The sequence below is a fragment of the Balaenoptera acutorostrata genome, chromosome X (assembly GCF_949987535.1).
Source record: "Balaenoptera acutorostrata chromosome X, mBalAcu1.1, whole genome shotgun sequence".
Taxonomy (NCBI): domain Eukaryota; kingdom Metazoa; phylum Chordata; class Mammalia; order Artiodactyla; family Balaenopteridae; genus Balaenoptera; species Balaenoptera acutorostrata.
In genome coordinates this window covers 108,528,094-108,545,580 of record NC_080085.1, presented here as the reverse complement: position 1 = coordinate 108,545,580, position 17,487 = coordinate 108,528,094, and the positions used below count along the sequence as shown (strand labels likewise).

At 35.5% G+C, this 17,487-nt stretch overlaps 1 protein-coding gene across 1 annotated transcript in view; it reads left to right on the top strand.

Annotated features, from left to right (window-relative positions):
* Positions 1-17,487, top strand: part of TENM1 (teneurin transmembrane protein 1) — a 352,331-nt gene that overhangs the window by 17,169 nt on the left and 317,675 nt on the right. The window contains exon 2 of the mRNA XM_057538278.1: positions 7,951-8,189. Within this exon, the coding sequence (XP_057394261.1) occupies positions 7,951-8,189 (239 nt within the window). The remainder of the gene's footprint in view (positions 1-7,950; positions 8,190-17,487) is intronic.

The following is a 17,487-nucleotide window of genomic DNA, read 5'->3' as shown; positions in this document are numbered from 1 at the left end:
GTAAATGGGTTTCATTGTTCGTGCATAGAAGTAAAAATATTTATTGAGCACCTACTCTTTGTGAGGCACAATTCTAGATGCTGGGGATACAGCAATAAATAAGACAAACAGAAATTTCTACTCTCATGTAGATTGCATCCTAGTAATCAAACAAACTGAAGTAGATTCTATCATTTACTGGTTGTGTGACCTTGGGAAATTTACTTAAACTTAGTAGCTCAACCTCAGCCTCCTAAACTATGACACGTGGATAATATCATCTACCTTATAGGGTTACTTCGAGGATTCAGTGAGAAAAAAAAACCCCACAAATTATTTTAGCAGAGTGCCTGGCACATAGATGTTCAGTAAGTGGTCATTGCTATTGCCATTATCATTCACAGTGATTATTTCTAATTATTAGTATTTTTATTAACAATAATTCTTTCCTTACTCAGATGTCTCAAATAGAGATGAAATGTGACTCAACTGTTTTTTTGACTTATTTGTTTCTTTTAGATTATGTGAAAATAAAATGAAAGCTTGTAATTGTCCTTTTATATTCAGTAAACCAGGAGATATTTGCTCACGAGTGAAACAGTTATTTTAGAGTCCCAAGCCTCATTCATTCTGTACAGAGAATCAAGAGCCTTTTAGAAAAAGCAAAAACATCATGCAAATCAATATATATTCATTGAGTACCTCTGAAGTATGAGACAAGGAACCTAGAAGTTGACTTGGTCCCTGCCCTAACAGAATATACAATCCAGAGGCAGTTGAGGAGGTAGGGTAGATATTACTTCTGATTAAAAGACAAGAGGGAATAATAGCCACAAAAAAGATATTTAAAAGAGCTCTCCCATTAGCTGCTAACTACCTCACTTGGAAAATCACAAGAATACCAATCTAGACCATAGAGTATTACCATTTAAGAATAGATTATAGAACTAAGGCTTAAGCCTAGAAAAATTAAAGTTTAGATATATATCCTGAAAGTATATTTTTTAAAAAATCTCTTAAAAATTATGAACAACATGGAGAGACTATAAACTTTTTTATGAACACCTGGCATATAAGGTTTGAATGGGACATATGGACAGGGTGACTTAAAATTTGGAAGAAAGAAACCTAGGGCAAATAAAATGAAATCCACCTTTATATAGCTGTTAATAATAAAAAAAAATTTGTTACCCCCAAGAGGTTGTCCAAGCTGACAATACCATTTAGGCTCAGACAGAGTTTGGATAAATACTCTTTTTAGGAGCATTTATCCTAAAAAGGAATATCAAGAATAGGCTATTATGCAAAAACTAGAGATGTTGAGGTTGATATCTTGCCTGTAACCAGCTTTGCCACAAAAGAACACTAGATATTCACTAGATATTCTTGTCAGAGAAGAAAATGGGGCTGACTCAGCATGACATTTTCCTTTATTTTCTCATGTTTTTGGAGGCATAAGAATGAATACCTATGAATAGACATTTCTTCAAAGAGGATATGAAAAACAGCCAAAAAGCATACGAAAAGATGTTCAGCATCACTAATCATCAGAGAAATGCAAATCAAAACCACAATGAGGTATCACCTCATACCCATTGGGATGGCTATCATCAAAAAGACAAGAAATAACAAGTGTTAGCAAGGATGTGGAGAAATGGAACTCTTTGCACTGTTGGTGGGAATGTAAAATGATACAACTACTATGGAAAACAGTATGGAGGTTCCTCAAAAAAATAAAAATAGAGCTGACATATGATCCAGCAATCCCACTTCTGGGTATATACTTAAAAGAATTGAAAGCAGGATCTCAAAGAGATATTTGCATACCCATGTTCATAGCAACATTATTCACAGTAGCCAAGAGACGGAAGCAACCCAAATGTTCATCAACAGATGAATGGCTAAACAAAATATGGTATATACGTACAATTAATCAGCCTTGAAAAGGAAAGAAATCCAGTCACATGGATAAAACTTGAGGACGTTAAATTAAGTGAAGTAAACAAGTCACAAAAAGACAGATATTGTGTGATTCTACTTATATGACATATCTAAAATAGTCAAATTTGTAGAAACAGAAATGAGAATGGTGGTTACCAGAGGCTGGGGAGAGGGGGAAAGAGGAGTTGTTTAATGAGTGTAGAGTTTCACATTTGCAAGATGAAGAAGTTCTGGAGATCTCTTTCTCAATAACGTGAATATACTTAATACTACTGAACTATACACTTAAAAACGGTATAGGATGGTAAATTTTGTGCTCTGTGTTTTTTATCACAATAAAAATGCATTTAATAATTTTTTAAAAAGAATAAATGCCTGAATTCCGCTATCCTATCTGAATGTGATTTGGCCCTAACACCTTGACTCAAGGCCTTTTTATTGCAGTCTTCTTTATTATTTGTTTTAAATCAACCTCAGCTTCTAACTGGAAGTAAGTTGAATTCCTTCCTCTGGGTATAAAAATTAGTCTAATGTTTGTAGCTAAGGGAATGCAGGTTTAGACACTCATAAGTATGTTTACAAGATGTAAAAGAAAAAATTCATTGGTTATTTATGCATCTGTTGTTAGAAAGCTGTAGATTTCTGTCTATTTCCTATAGAATTTCAAGTGCCGCATTAAATCACATCATTTAGTGCTAACAGATACCCTCAGAATTATGTTGTATGTAGGGTTTAAAAAGAGAGAGTACATTTTCTCCTTTTTTATAGATGATTTTAAAATCCTTACAGGAACATTTATTAAATTCCCATTTACCAGCACTGGGTCTCATCAGTCTTAAAGATATTTTTTTTTTCAATTTCCTTATATGCCCATTTCCTTTTGGTAATATCTTGCTTTTCCTTTTTAAATTTGAAATTGAATATTAAAACAGATGCAAAGGAGAGTACTACTTACACATAAACTCTTGAACTGCATTTTTATCATTTCCTCTGTGGAAAAAACCCCAATTGTATGAAATTGATAGCAACATTTTAGTATATCCTCAGGTCCCCTGGGAAAAGCAATGTGCTTAGACAGATGATCTGATTTTATGAGCACATAGCTGAAGTCTAGCAGTGTGCATTTGTCTTTATGCTCCTACTTTTTTCAGGGACTATGAAAACACATTTAGGCAGTAGTTTCGCTTTCCAACAATGGACTGCAAAGCCTTTGACAATACATAGCATTTGCATTGCTGTTGTTCATGATGCACATCAAAGTATAGATCACTTTCAGCAGAGAATCTTAATCTCAGCTTGTTAATAAGAAAACAGGAACCTTAGTATATGAACTCATTTTATTATCTACCCTCACTGAGGACTGTGATTTGGATTCCACTCAAATATGAATTAGTTTAAATGTTGCTCTGCTGCAACTGTTGAATTTATTCATTATGTTGTAATATTTTACTTATGAAACTGCATTTGGAAATCCTTTGGTATATATCAAGATGAAATTACAGTGCTCAGGGATATTGATTATTGCTTGTAATTGCCATCATAATAGCCAACAATTCTCTGTCTTTCTTTGTCTTTCTTCTACTTCTTAATGATATACCAAACCAAATCAATATCCAGCATATGGGGCCACTTACATTGTCTCAAAAATCCAATTGTTCTCCTTCATAAATATGCAAAGGATCGAAGATTTTTATCTCCAAACATTGAATAAAAAAGCCCCATACTGCTAGATTTCTCTTCTATCCCATAGGAACATATCACAGAGTGTTGCTGTATAGGATCAGTTATATGCAAGTGACATATTATCGCCTCCAGTGTAACCACAAAGTTGTGGTGGGGAAATGAGGAGGCTTCTCCACTCTGCTGTTTGTAAAGTGCTATACTTCTTCCTCAACTAGTAAATTAGATGGCCAAAGGGGAAAACATAGGCTGGGAGAGATAGCCAGACATTAAAGAAGAAATCTACCTCCTTATGACATGGAGGTGATTATTTCAGGGACTAAAGAGGAAGTACAATCAAATGGAAGAAACATAATGCTGTGAGTCACTTTTTCAATAAAATATGTTTATTCTTATTTCTACTACATACTCTTTGTCCATTCTGGGGATACGTTCAGTGCCTTTAGAAGCAGCAATAACTCCTTTACAGTCTTAACGACTGAAGACTAGCTTCTTTCTAATGGTTCCGCATTCATTCAAAATAGTTAAGATGGTCTTTAAAACTTACTATGAGAACATGTGACATACAGAAAAATAGATATGTATTATGAAGTACTGTTTGAATAGATGGTATTTGGTTAGCCCTGGTCAGTTAACCCAGAAGATTAGATAGAACCTGGTGGTAATCTGGTGAAGACTGGTTGGCAGGTAGCACAGGGTAGTGGAAATACACTATTTTGCAAGTCCTCGATTCTAACTACATTGATATCATTAACTACTGATGTTTCTTTTAAATAATCCACTTTTATTCTCTGGGCCTCCATTTCCCTAACTGCAAAATGAGGGTATTGGGCTGCTAGCTGATTTCTGAGATCCCTTCTAACTCTGTGATTCTGTAGCCATCATTCTCACGTTTTTCTCTCAGGTCCCAAAGGCAACAGGGTAAAATTGTGGCTCAATCCAATATCATCCACATGCCAAAATCAACACAAAGCATGCTTCTTCTGTGCCCTATAAGGCCTGGGCACAAAGGCTTTTCAGAGCTTCATGTGTCCACTAGCTGCAGAACCCTGATATACTGTACTGTAATGTCGTGGTTAAGCTCAATGGCTCTGGAGCCAGACTGCTTGGGCTTGAAAGTTGGCTTTACCAGTTACTAGCTGTGTGACCATGGACAAATTACTTAACCTCTCTGTGCACTGGTTTTCTCATCTGTAAATGTACATACTTACTGTAATGGGATTGTTGTGAAGATTAAATCATATAATGCTTTCTGAATTAATTAGAATAATGTCTGGCACAAGTAAGCACTTAATGAATGTTACCTCATTATCATTATTATGCTAACTATTATCATTACCACTTTGCTCCTACTAAACCTCTTTTGATCTCTGTTTCATCATCTGTAAGATTATAATAATAATATCAACCCCACAGATGTATTAGGATCAAAATACTGCATATAATGTACCTACTTTGGTGCCTGGCTTTTCTAGGTGCTCAATAAATTATGTTCACATAAATAGAACCCACTATTCATGTGGTTGGTATTAGTCACTGCATTTTTCCCACTGATCCCACTCCCAATCTTTTTGATACTGGTTACAAGAACAATACAAGCTCAAGGCAGAAAACTTCAAAAAATACCCCTACTATCCAAAGGTAACACAAATTATTATCTTTCCATGAACATATATATTTTTTTATTTTAAAAATTGTATTCTATTGCCCATATTGTTTTGAAATCTACTTGCTTTTACCTGGTGGCATCTGTAAACACTTTCCCTAATGAAGAGATATTCTTTTACAGTGCAATTTGTAATGGTTGTATAGTATTCTACTGCGTGTTTATAAAATAATATACTTACCCAACTATCTATTAATGAGCATTTGGGTGTTTATCTTTTGCTGTTATAAATAACACTTCAGTGAATGACCTTTTATATACATTGTCATACACATCATTTCCTAAGGATAAATTCCTATAGGCATAATTTTTGGACAAGGAATATTCATATTTTAAGTCTTTTGTTACGTAATGCCAAATTATCTTCCAGAAAGGCTTGTGAATCTCCACTCCCCTCAGCAATTCTGCCCTTTAAATAACTTTTATCCTCATGTACTAAAGCAAAACTCTCTAATGTGGATATTTTCATTAACTGGCATGTTGACAGTTGTTTTTTCCTTTAAACATATATGCTTTTGTTCTTTAAAAATGGAAGCTAAAATCAGTCTTAAAATGTTCTTAATGATTTATGCATTTGGGTGTATGTGACGTGTACAAGGTGATGTTGGCTCTTTGCTCAGTGGAAGGGTCTTGTGATGTATTACATGAAAATGTGGCACCAGAATGTTTTTTGTTTAGCGGTGTGTTTTACTGCCCCAGGCAGCACAGTAGAGTAGATTGAGGACTTTGGAGCTGGAATGGCTTGAGATCCCGTTCTGGCTTTGTTATTCACTTCCTAGGTGGATTTAAGCAAGTTACTTAACCTCTTTCGGCCTCCATTTCCTTAAATACACCATGCAGATAATAATGTAGCCTATTTCATATGAATGACTATTAACTGAGATAATGAGTGTTTAACACAATGCATGGCACTTAGTACTCGATAAGGGTAAAGTATTGCACAAAAACATATTTTTATGCCAACTCCTTACATGTGAATATATCACTACTGTTTATGAAATACCCATATTACAATAGTCATGAGCTGTCAATAATCATCCTCTAGTAATTCAAACATGACAGCAGTATGAAGTTCCAGGACAGGCAAAACTAATGTAGGGTAGAAAAAATGCAAAATAGTGGTTGCCTCTGGGGGTTAGGGAATAGGGATTTACTTCGAAAGGCAGGAGGGCACTTCCTGGGGTGATGGGAATGCTCTGTATCTTGGTAGGGGTTTAGGTTGCACAGGTGATTGCATTTGTCAAGTCTCAGTAAATGTACACTTAAAATTCGTGCATTTCATTGTGTATAGTTTTTTATGTTATATTTACATATAACAGTTTATAAGTTTAAGGTGTCCAACATGTTGATTTGATACATTTATATATTGCAATACAATTGCCATTTGTAGTGTTAGCTAACACCTCTATCACATAATTATCATTTCTTTCTTGTGGTGGGAATAGTTAAGATCTCCTGCCTCAGCAAGTTTGATATTTATTTTACATTATTATTGTCTATAATAACACTGTGCATTAGATCTCCAAGACTTATTTATCTGCTAGTTGCAAATTTGTAACCTTAAACATCTCCCTATCCCCCACCTCTCAGCTCCCGGTAACCAACACGCTGCTCTTCGTTTTAACAAGTTCATGGATGGACCTCAAGGATATTATGCTGTGAGATAAATCAGACAGAGAAAGGCAAATACTGTATGATATCACTCATATGTGGAATCTAAAAAACTCAAACTCATCATGTATAAATTTTACATTAAAAATCTATAAAAAAATTATTGAACTCTAGATAATAATATGAAAGTTGAAATATGTGAAGGGAAGTGTACCGATGTATGCAGCTTACTTTGAAATGCTTGAAAAATGAGATAAAAAATGAAATGAAATGTTTTAAAAAAAGATGGACTAAGATAGGAATGGAGAGGTGGATAAATATGTGATAGAGTGAATATAGTCATATGTTAAGTATAGAATCTAGTTGACAAGTACATCTGTGGCTTTGGGGTTTTTTTTATTTTTAAAATTGTTTATTTGATAACCATCTTTTAAAATTTGAATCTAGCATTTTTAAGGCCAGTGCTGCTCAACTGGATACGCACATCAAACTTACCTAGGACGTTTTATTAAAATATACATGCTTAGGACCTACTCCAGATTTACTGAATCTCTTTACTTGATATTCTCTTGAGTAGATGTGTGTTTATTATAAAATTCTTTCCTTTGGCTGTATGTTTGGCAATTTTTATAATAAAATATAGGGTGAAAATATGTCTGTGAAAGCTAGTCTCTAAATAAAATACTGGTCTCTAGGCCATTCATATTATCAAAATTCCTGATGATACTTCTCTTTCTGTTTTTGAGTATTATATTTAATGAAAGGGAGCAGTATAGTGAATACCATCAAATGTGGAATGTTAATGCTCAGAATTTGAGAATTTCATTAGTCCACAAGTCAGGGAAAAGAAGACCTCTTTCCTCCTCTTAAAAGTCTAAAATAGGAAAACAAAAAGGAGACCACCAATGGCGCTTTGGAGTTAAGTGTTAGGTATATGAAAATTTTGTTGAGTTTCTCCTAGTTCCCCTGTGCTTTGTCATAGCATGATTGTTTCAAATTAGTGGAATTTGTATTTCTGTAGCAAGTGGCTTTGGTTTTGATAGCCCAAACTTTTGTTTGTTTCCTTTCCGCAGGCATTTCCTGTTCAAACATGGATCTGGTTCCTCGGCCATCTTCAGTGCAGCCAGTCAGAACTACCCTCTGACATCCAATACTGTGTACTCGCCTCCTCCCAGGCCACTTCCTCGAAGCACCTTTTCCAGACCTGCCTTTACCTTCAACAAACCCTACAGGTGCTGCAATTGGAAGTGCACGGCCTTGAGCGCCACAGCAATCACAGTGACTTTGGCCTTGTTACTAGCCTATGTGATTGGTAAGCCCTTTTTTCCATGCTTCGCTTTTCTTCTTAATCAAAGTCTTGTTTTGCTTGTGGTGGAGTTGGGGGAGGGGGGGGTTTCTCTCTCTACTCTGCGACCTACAAATTTGAACTAAGGCTTAGTATTATCAATAACAAATAGATTTCTAATTAGGTTATTTATTTATTTATTGGTACTTCCTAACCTTAAATACTGCTGAGGAGCGTAAGGATCGCTCTTTGGGAAGAAATATTTATACTACTAGCACAGTCTTATTGATTGCAATTACTGTAGTTAACCATTTCCCCTTCAGTTAAAAGGTTGTTATGGTTTTCTCATTAGAAGTCATAAGTACCAATCTACAATAGCTTCTTAAATTATAGTTAAACAATAATACTGCTACCGAATTTTCAGGTAGCAATTTCGTTAAAGTAGTAGTTACTTGGAAGCTATCGGAAAATCCAGGGCATAATCTCTTTCCAAGAATGCAGAGTTTTACACTGGGACTAAAAAAATGTCTTCTTATTTTCACTAGGTAAATGGCTGCAAAATTGTGTGGTTACTGTGTTTGTGAAGGTAAAAGAGAAAACAGTAGTGAGGCACACTTTCCACTTTTAAGAAAAATGTTGTTCTTGAGGCATCTTGATTAAAGTCACCCTTACTTGATAGCAAATCGTATTGATTTTTCTGGCTGGCATTTTGTTTTGGCTGAACATTAATTTCCTTGTCTGAGTGGTTTTACAATCTAAGATGTAAATTAACTTAAGAAACATGTATTTTGTGGAAGCACTGTTCCTAGAAGAATAGCATATCATGGTAGAAAATAAATTCTAAGTATGTCACTTGTATCTTCTTTTCAGGTTTAGCCTGATTTCTTAATTGAAGGGGAACTACCCACAAAGATACATTGAATATGATTCTGATAGATTAAAAAGGGATTTAGAGTTTCTTATAATTATAAAAAAGTAAGATTTGTTGAGTCTGATTTATTAAAAAATGTGAACAATAAGAAATTTCCCATAACCAGTTTTTATAAGAGTCACAGAACAAAGGGTAGTAAGTTAAATAAACAGATACATTTTGTAGGGGAGTCACTGATAATGTCAACAGTATAGGATCATAGCCTATATTGATGTTCATGATTATCTCTTTTCTATTTTCATCGTACAATCTGAATATGTTTGAACAATGCTTCTATTAAATGTGGATAATATTAACCTATAATATCAAAAATGTGTCCTTTATCTCAGACATTTCAGGATAACCCAACATGTATGTTTATTTGTTTTGTAATAACGTTTAATGAGGAATAGCGCTGAAGGAATGGAGGTCGGAGATGAGAAAGTACTGTAATATAAACAGGGTTTTAATATAGTATCATTCAAAACAAGGAGTAATTTGAAAAGTTTAAATACATTAGAGGCCCTTTAAAATGTTATCGTTCAATTATGAGACCAACTCTTATCTTATAGGTTAGCTTCTATTAACTTTTACTATACAGAGAGATAATATTTTAGATTCAAGACTTTACCTCTGGAATAAACAAATTCAGGTAATAGCAAGCTTCTTATTAATAGGTTAATACTGTATTCAAACCTATGTTTCTATTTAAATTTATTATATGGCCACTCATATAAAAAATTGTATTATATACTCTGAGACTTGTTTAATTAGATTATGTTTATTCATTTCAGAAGCAAAAGTGGAGGGTTTCCCTGGCAGTCCAGTGGTTAAGACTCTGTGCTTCCACTGCAGGGGGCACGGGTTTGATCCCTGGTTGGGGAAGTTCCACATGCCATGTGGTGCGGCCAGAAGAAAAAAAAAAAGTAAAAGCAGAATGTTTCAGTTATTTCAAGGACTGCCTTTTTTAATAGGGTAAGCAATGGCATATAAATTTGATATGCCAGTAAGGCCGTATAGTACAACGGTTATGAGCATGGATTTTTCAGACCTCTGCCACTTCTTAGGCATGTTACCTTGGGCAAATTATTTACCCTTTTAAGGCCTCCATTTCCTCAACTGTAAAACTGTCCTAAAACAGTACCTGTAACATAGGGTTGTCATAAGAATTAAATGAGTTAGTATAACTAAAGAACTTGGAATAGGACTTAAAACACAGTAAGTATACTATAAATGTTCAATATTATTATTGTTGTTGTTACCATTACTACCTATATAATCATTATTCACTATTAAAATTCACTGGTGCTCAGAGTTAGCCATTTTATTCATGGCTGTACCCCAGAACCAAGAACAGTGCCTGGCACATAGCAACCCTGTTGGTAAAAGTTTATTGAAAAAAACGAATTATGCTAAGCACTCTACTTGTATTAGCCCATTGCATTCTCAGAACAGTCCTTAAGGGTAGCTATCAGTATTAAATCTATTTTATAAATGAGGAAACTGAGGCACAGCCAAGGTAAGAGATCACATAGAGGTCATAGCACTAAGAAGTAGGGATCCTGAGCTTTGAGCTTTAAGCCAGAGCAGCAGACTGAGCCCAGAGGACATGCTGTTGAGCGCCAGGCCTTGCTGCCCTTCTAGCACTGCAGTAGACTTTGCAGTTCACTTACTTCTTGGTCTACTAAGTAAATCCACCATTTTTTTTTCTTATTAAATCACAAATTAAATTAGATTTACCAGGTCATCCATTGCAGTAGTTACTGCAACTAAGATTTGTGGATCGGTGAGAGATATCTGTTGAAATGCTTTTCTGTGTGACCTTGAAAATGCAGAAATATCAGGCTAAATACTAGCACAGTAGGTTGAGTGGGTTCAGAATGAGGAGATGTTGATGGCAAACACTGTAACTTTGTTCTGAGTTCTGTCATGAGCTGGACATTATGTGACTTTGGATAATCAGTTAAAATCTCTTCCTCCACTTACCCCATCTGTGCCATATCGCTGCCCACCTCAGGAGGGTAGAGTAAGAATTCATAAAGAGGCATTCAAGTGAAAGATGTCGCATAAGAACTGTAACATACAAGATTATTTTTAAATGGCTTTCTGTGGTTGAAATAAAAAAGTATTATATTTCAAAATATGAAACCATTTCACTCTCAACTCTTGCTGAGTCTGTAAGAGTCATCTGGCTTTTTTTCAGTCCCCCTTTGCAGTTTCTGTATAACCCAAGTAAGATCTTTCACTGAAACTACTTACTGCTTCTGTTTTTTTTCCTGTGCAAATTCCTTTCTGCTATTTCATGTTCCTCTATTATCCATTATACGTAACCTTTAGATACGAATGGCTATAGGCTGTGCGGCCCTCAATCCACTATGGGAAATCACATCAGTATCAATGGGACATCAGTAGATGTTCTGTGCATTATGGCTCTGTAAGTGGTCATTGGAAAGCAGTGGAAATCCAACAAGTGAAAAGTCAGAGCTGGATTATTCAGGCAACCAGCCCCATCCCCACTCCTACCCACTATACCTTTTGGGTCAGCAAGTAAATAATTTCTTTGAATAAGTTTTGAGGTCATAAAATTCAGTGAAGGGAGGCATGGTAAGATACTGATTATATGAAGATATTATGGAATGGCTATTGTCATCAGTTACCCATAAATCTGTAATATTTTCCATCTGAATCAAAAAATATGTCCTTACACTTCATCCTCTCTGATATTTTGGCATCAGTGCCAGTCAGAAGCACATTTGCTTGAATTTACAAATAAGCCATATGAAGTAGTAGTCAGGAAGACAGATGACCATTTGCAAGGCATCAAGAGGAGGCGAGGTTAAGGTGCTTCATCAATGGTTGTGAAGGGCACAAACTCGGCTTCTCTGGTAATCTTTGATGTTTTGATCAAGTTACTCCACAGTCAGCAGTTTGTATAAGAGGCAATAGAAACTCACAAGAATACATTGTGCCTGGGGTCAAATGGACTGTTGCATTGAATGAGTTGGGGAGTAGGGATTTCTGTCTCTCAAACCCAATATCATCAGTTAATGATATCAATGTTCTTTTTCTTTTGCCATGAAATTAGTAGTGATTCATACCACCTTCAGGGGATGCAGGTAATGTCCAAACTCTACAGATGAAATAATTTAAGTCCATGAATCTCCTTGCCGAGACATACTATATAGCCCACATGTAGAAATTTGACCAGAATTGTTGTTAATACAGAATTAGGAGAGATAGAATATTGAGCTCAATTCTGTGATTGAAAGTTAAGGGATGAAACTATTCAAGAGGGCAAAGGGCCTACTGCACCTTGCTCTCTGCATCAAAGTTGAGTAACAATGATTTTACTGCTTTCTTCTGCCTCCTTTATACTAGTCCAAATTGCTCTACTTTCTAGGGCTGTTATGACGGTGGAGTAAGAACATGCTGAAAGTGATAGAATGAGAGGAGTGGAGTGTGTTTATTTTGCCTCCATCACAAAAAAGAATGCAAATACTTTATAATACAGGGAAGAAACAAAATAGAGTAAGGCAAATTTTGATTTTGGAAAATTCAAGAACTTAGTTTTTTTTTAATGGAGAGAATTGAAATGGAGGTTTTTTTTCCCCATCAGATCTAGATAGACAATGCCCCTTCCCACAAAGTTTGCTAAGTATAGATAAATACACCTAAGAAAAACCATCTCTTTCACTTACTAGTAACTTCATTAATGCCTCTGTGCCTCAGTTTCCTCGTCTATAAAATGGGAATGTTGATAATACCTTCCTGATAGATTTTCTTTTTAATTAAATGAAGGGAAACATGTAAAACACCCAGGACATTGCTTAGCAGATCTAAGTAAAGATTAATGCTTATTATTAGTGGAACAGGATTATTATTAGGATTATTAATTTGAGCTGAGGTAAGCATAATGAGCATACAGTTTATCCTAACATAAACTACTTTTGTTTCCCTTCTTCCCAAAGTCATCTAGAACAGTTTTTTCAGAGCTGGAATGTCTGTTTCACAAGAATCCTCTAATGGGTCTGTTGTTTCCTTCTGCCTGGTCTATAATATCTGTAACTTTGCCTTTATTTTACTAATTTCCCTTTTCCTTGGTGTTTTGGCCCTTCAAATGGTTTTGTATTTCTATCTGGAGGTCATATCTAGGTTGAAACACATTTTCTTTAAAATGCATTATAGCTTATAACATTCAAGAAATGACTCAGCATAAAATGCTAAAAAGCATTTTACTTTATCCTGTAGACCATTATCAATCCTTTTGGTGTCACATTTATACTTATTACTACTTTCAGTTCACTCTTGTGGACCCATTTACGATAATGATGGCAGTTTCTGCGTTAGCATTGACTTTGCCTCCTACCCATGAATCTACCAACTTTCTAGCAATCTCTCTAGGCAGGGATCTGGAAAATGGTGGTATAACTTCAGTCTAATTATAAATCTGCCATCCATGCATTTATCAGAACTCTTCTTTAAAAAAGGTTTATATTTGCATCTGACATCACCTTTTTGGTGTAATATGTCCCATAAGTTTTATCCCCACTATGTTAAGTGGCACTTTTACCTCTCATAAATAAAAGTATAGATTCAATCTGAATTAAACATACTAAAATGGCAGGAAGAACCTGTGCCACATACAACTAATTTCAGAACCATAGTTAGCACCTATTGCTGAACATGAAGGCACTTTAATGAAAGGCAAATGCTATACTTCTATTTGTTTTTTTTTTTTTGGAACTCTAGCATGCTGTAGATTTAAGACGTAAAGAGAGATAATTTCTTGGGTGAGTGAGTAATGGATACTAAACATAAGTCTTGCATCAAGAGATTATTGTTTTGTCTCAAGGAGAGGTATTCACCCTACTAAGTACTTCCCATACACCACTGTCTAAGCCTGGGTAGAGAAATTTAAATGAGGCTTTGTGAAACATGGGGTTAGCCAAAAAGTTCGTTCGGGTTTTTGGTACCATCGTGTGACAATCCCGAACGAACTTTTTGGCCAGCCCAATAGATAAAGATCCACTGGAAAGCATAGTAAAAGAGGACTGGACAGCATGTTAGTAATTTTGGAGGTTTACATGCTTAAGAAGTTTTACAACAGCAAGAATCAATCTTGCAAATTCAGGGGAAAAATTCTCTCTCAAGAAATCTCTTTCAAAGTAAATAATTTGAATTCTTTTGCATAAAGGAAATTTCACTCCTGTTTAACTTAGTTTCTGCTCATCCAAATTATATATATACGATACATATATAGATATGTTATATGAATATTTTTAGACCCACATTGCGTAAGTCGTTAAGCTATACTTGCTCTGAAGTGAATAAGAATAAACTAAATTAGAGCAATGGCTTTGAAACAGATGGCAGGTTAACCCATTTTAAACTTCAGAAATGTGACTGCATTTTCATATAGAACAGCCAGAATGGGGAGGGCCAGGATCACCAGCAGAGTATCTGATTTATCACAGTCAAAACAAAGAGGTGGCATCTTACAGGGTGGAGACACATACATTTGGAGCTTAGCTATATTCCCTTTACAGAGAGGTGAAAAAGCATATGTTTTATTAAATACAAATATATTGGAAAACCTGAGGCAGCACAACTGGAGGATATGGTGGCAGGAAATGAAGATAATAAGCAGGAGCAGATCATGAAAGGCATTTTAAGTCATGGGAAGGAGCTTGGAATTTATCCTAAGAGCAAATGGGAAGTTTTTTATGGTTCTTCATTAGGGCAAGAAAATGATTTGCTCAGATTTACATTTAGAAAAATCACCCTAATGGCAGTATGGAAGTTGGAATTGGCAGACAGGACCAAGCTGCACCAAAACGGAGGCTTGCAGGGCAAGTGCAGAAAGAAGACAAAAGAGATAAGGAAATTATAGGTGCTACTAATAACGTTTTTAAAGTGATCAACCAAAGTATCAAACTTAGTAGGGAAGGCAAATAGGAAGGAGAAACTAATGGCATTCTAAACAAGAGGTGGGTCCAAGTGTCTAGAACTGTCAGTGATATCGTAGGGTAGTTATAGCTGTGAGCGAGCTGAATAGCTAAAATGAGATGGTCAGAGGCTAGTATATCAGAATTTTAGATTTCAGACACGGAGCATAAAAATGTGACTCCCCTGTATATTTTAGACCTAGTAAAGGAACATATATGAGGACCTCCTTCCAGATGAATCATTTGTTCAGGGAAGACTAGATTCTTAGCTAGGGATAATCTCACAAGGTGGTCTTCCCTGGGTAGACTCACAAGCTCACCAAAGTGTGGATAGTGTTTAAATAAGAGCACCACATTATATTGGATCCTCCAATATAGACAAGACCCATGTGGAATTCTAGATCACAGTATGGCTCCTCAAGAGCTCCTTTCTTGGGGATCCTGTTGATCTCTATGGGATAATAATGAACAAATTAAGAGGGTCCAAGATGACCCACTGTAATTTTCTGCTGATTAAAACCTCATTATAGCTTTGCCAATCTAATTAATGTAGACCTTATATAACAAATTATAGTTAACATCTAGAGTAATTGCTTACCATGAGAGTCTCTAAGGAAGGGCCTCACAAATGTCTCATTATCATGTTGAATTGGCAACAGGAAATTTTTAACTGGAAGAAAAGACTTATGATTATGGTGCTTTGTAAAAAACAAAAACTCTTGATTCCATTTCATTTCTTTTATATTAAATGAGCTTCATGTCCTGATCAAATGATCAGGAGACTGAAGGCTAGCATATGTACATAGAACATCAGAGGAGGTTGTGAGTTCTCACATAAACTAGTTGTGGCTATGGGCAAAAATGAGTACAAATGGGATTTTGACAGCAAGCAATCTGTGCTGTTCTACCACCTGGTACAGAAGAGGCAGATTTTGCTTTTTGATATTCATAGGTTTCACCAACTCAACTAGCCCCATTTTTTATGTTGTAGATAACTTTGTTTCAACCTTAATTCAGTTTTGCCTTTTGTTCCTTGAAGGAAGAACCTAGATTCACTTTGATCTTGAACTTTATTTTAATTAAACATAGATGTTAAATATAGCAAATAACAATACCACATAGTGTCTTTTCTGTATTCCATATGTCCAAATACTTTGCAAAATTAACTAATAAAATTATGGAGTTAAGTGAAAATAATATCAAGAGAGAGTACATATTAGACTTCGGATTTTACTCATAGCAAGCAACCAAGCTAATACTGGGTGCACAGTGCTTAAGAGAGATGCCCGCTATTAAGAAATTAGGAACAAGTATACTTTGCTATGAAAGAAAGTGGAAATTTTTGAAATGAAGCAGTTTTTGTTAAAAGATCATGTGCTGCCTCCAGACAGAATCCTGATAAATCCAAACCCTCTGAAGTTATCAAACAGTTTAGTAGTTTCCCCACCACCTCACAGAGAGGCAGTAAGTTTTTTTATATCATTGACCTTGGTGGTAAAGCTAGCATTAGTCAACCCATGAGTAGTTGAAAGGTCAGATGACTTTTGAACCTAGTTGAACTATTTGGTTTTGGGGAGATGATGAAAATTTTTATGCCAGTGAGGAAATGTGGTAAAGCATTGCACATGCTCAGTGCTACTCCAGGCTGTAATAGCACATGCTCAAGGATTATCATACAGGATATTGCAGACATGGCACTAGTTAAGACTTACCAACATAGAAGGCTGTGGGAGTTTTTGAAAGCCAGATGGCACAATAGATTCTTCCTTTGTCATGGCTAAAACACAGCCTGTTCCAAGATTGAACAAAACCCAAATAAGCCATTAGTGTCTTTGGTTTCTATTCCTGTCTGCTGTATGTTATTAGTTTGGTTTCCCTGACCAAATCCTGCCCTTGGATTAGCTGGCGTAAGTCTCCTTGCTGACAGGCACCAATCTAGTCTTTTGAAACAGTGAAATATAAAATGTAGAGATAAGAACCCATCAACAAAGGGAGAAAAAAAGCTAAATTTTAAAACTAAGAGATGCAATGGGCAATCAAGATCAAATATATAAATAAACATTCACTAAAAAAAAAAAACACATGAGTTTACGGGGTCCAGTGATGGGTATGTCTTTTGGCCCAAAATAGACAGAATTAATTGTTAGCATACACAGCGAAGTGGTGAATATAGTTCTATTTTTATTGGAAATAATAGTGTGTGTATCCTTTGTGATTTGAGTAGGTAGGAAAGAAAAATATTTAGATTACTTACTGACTATCTCAGCAGCATTCCCACTAATGAGGCCAAGGTCATGGGCTCAGTTACTATTTCAACCTTTTAGCTCTGTTCTGTTTCATTACTAAAGCCCACAGTCTCAATCTCCCTTTTTTCTCTGTCCCTCAAATCAGAAACCTAGTCCTGCCTTCTACCCCCTAACAAAACCTGAACTCAGAAATGAATCTGATAAACTAGGCAGGTTTTGCTTGA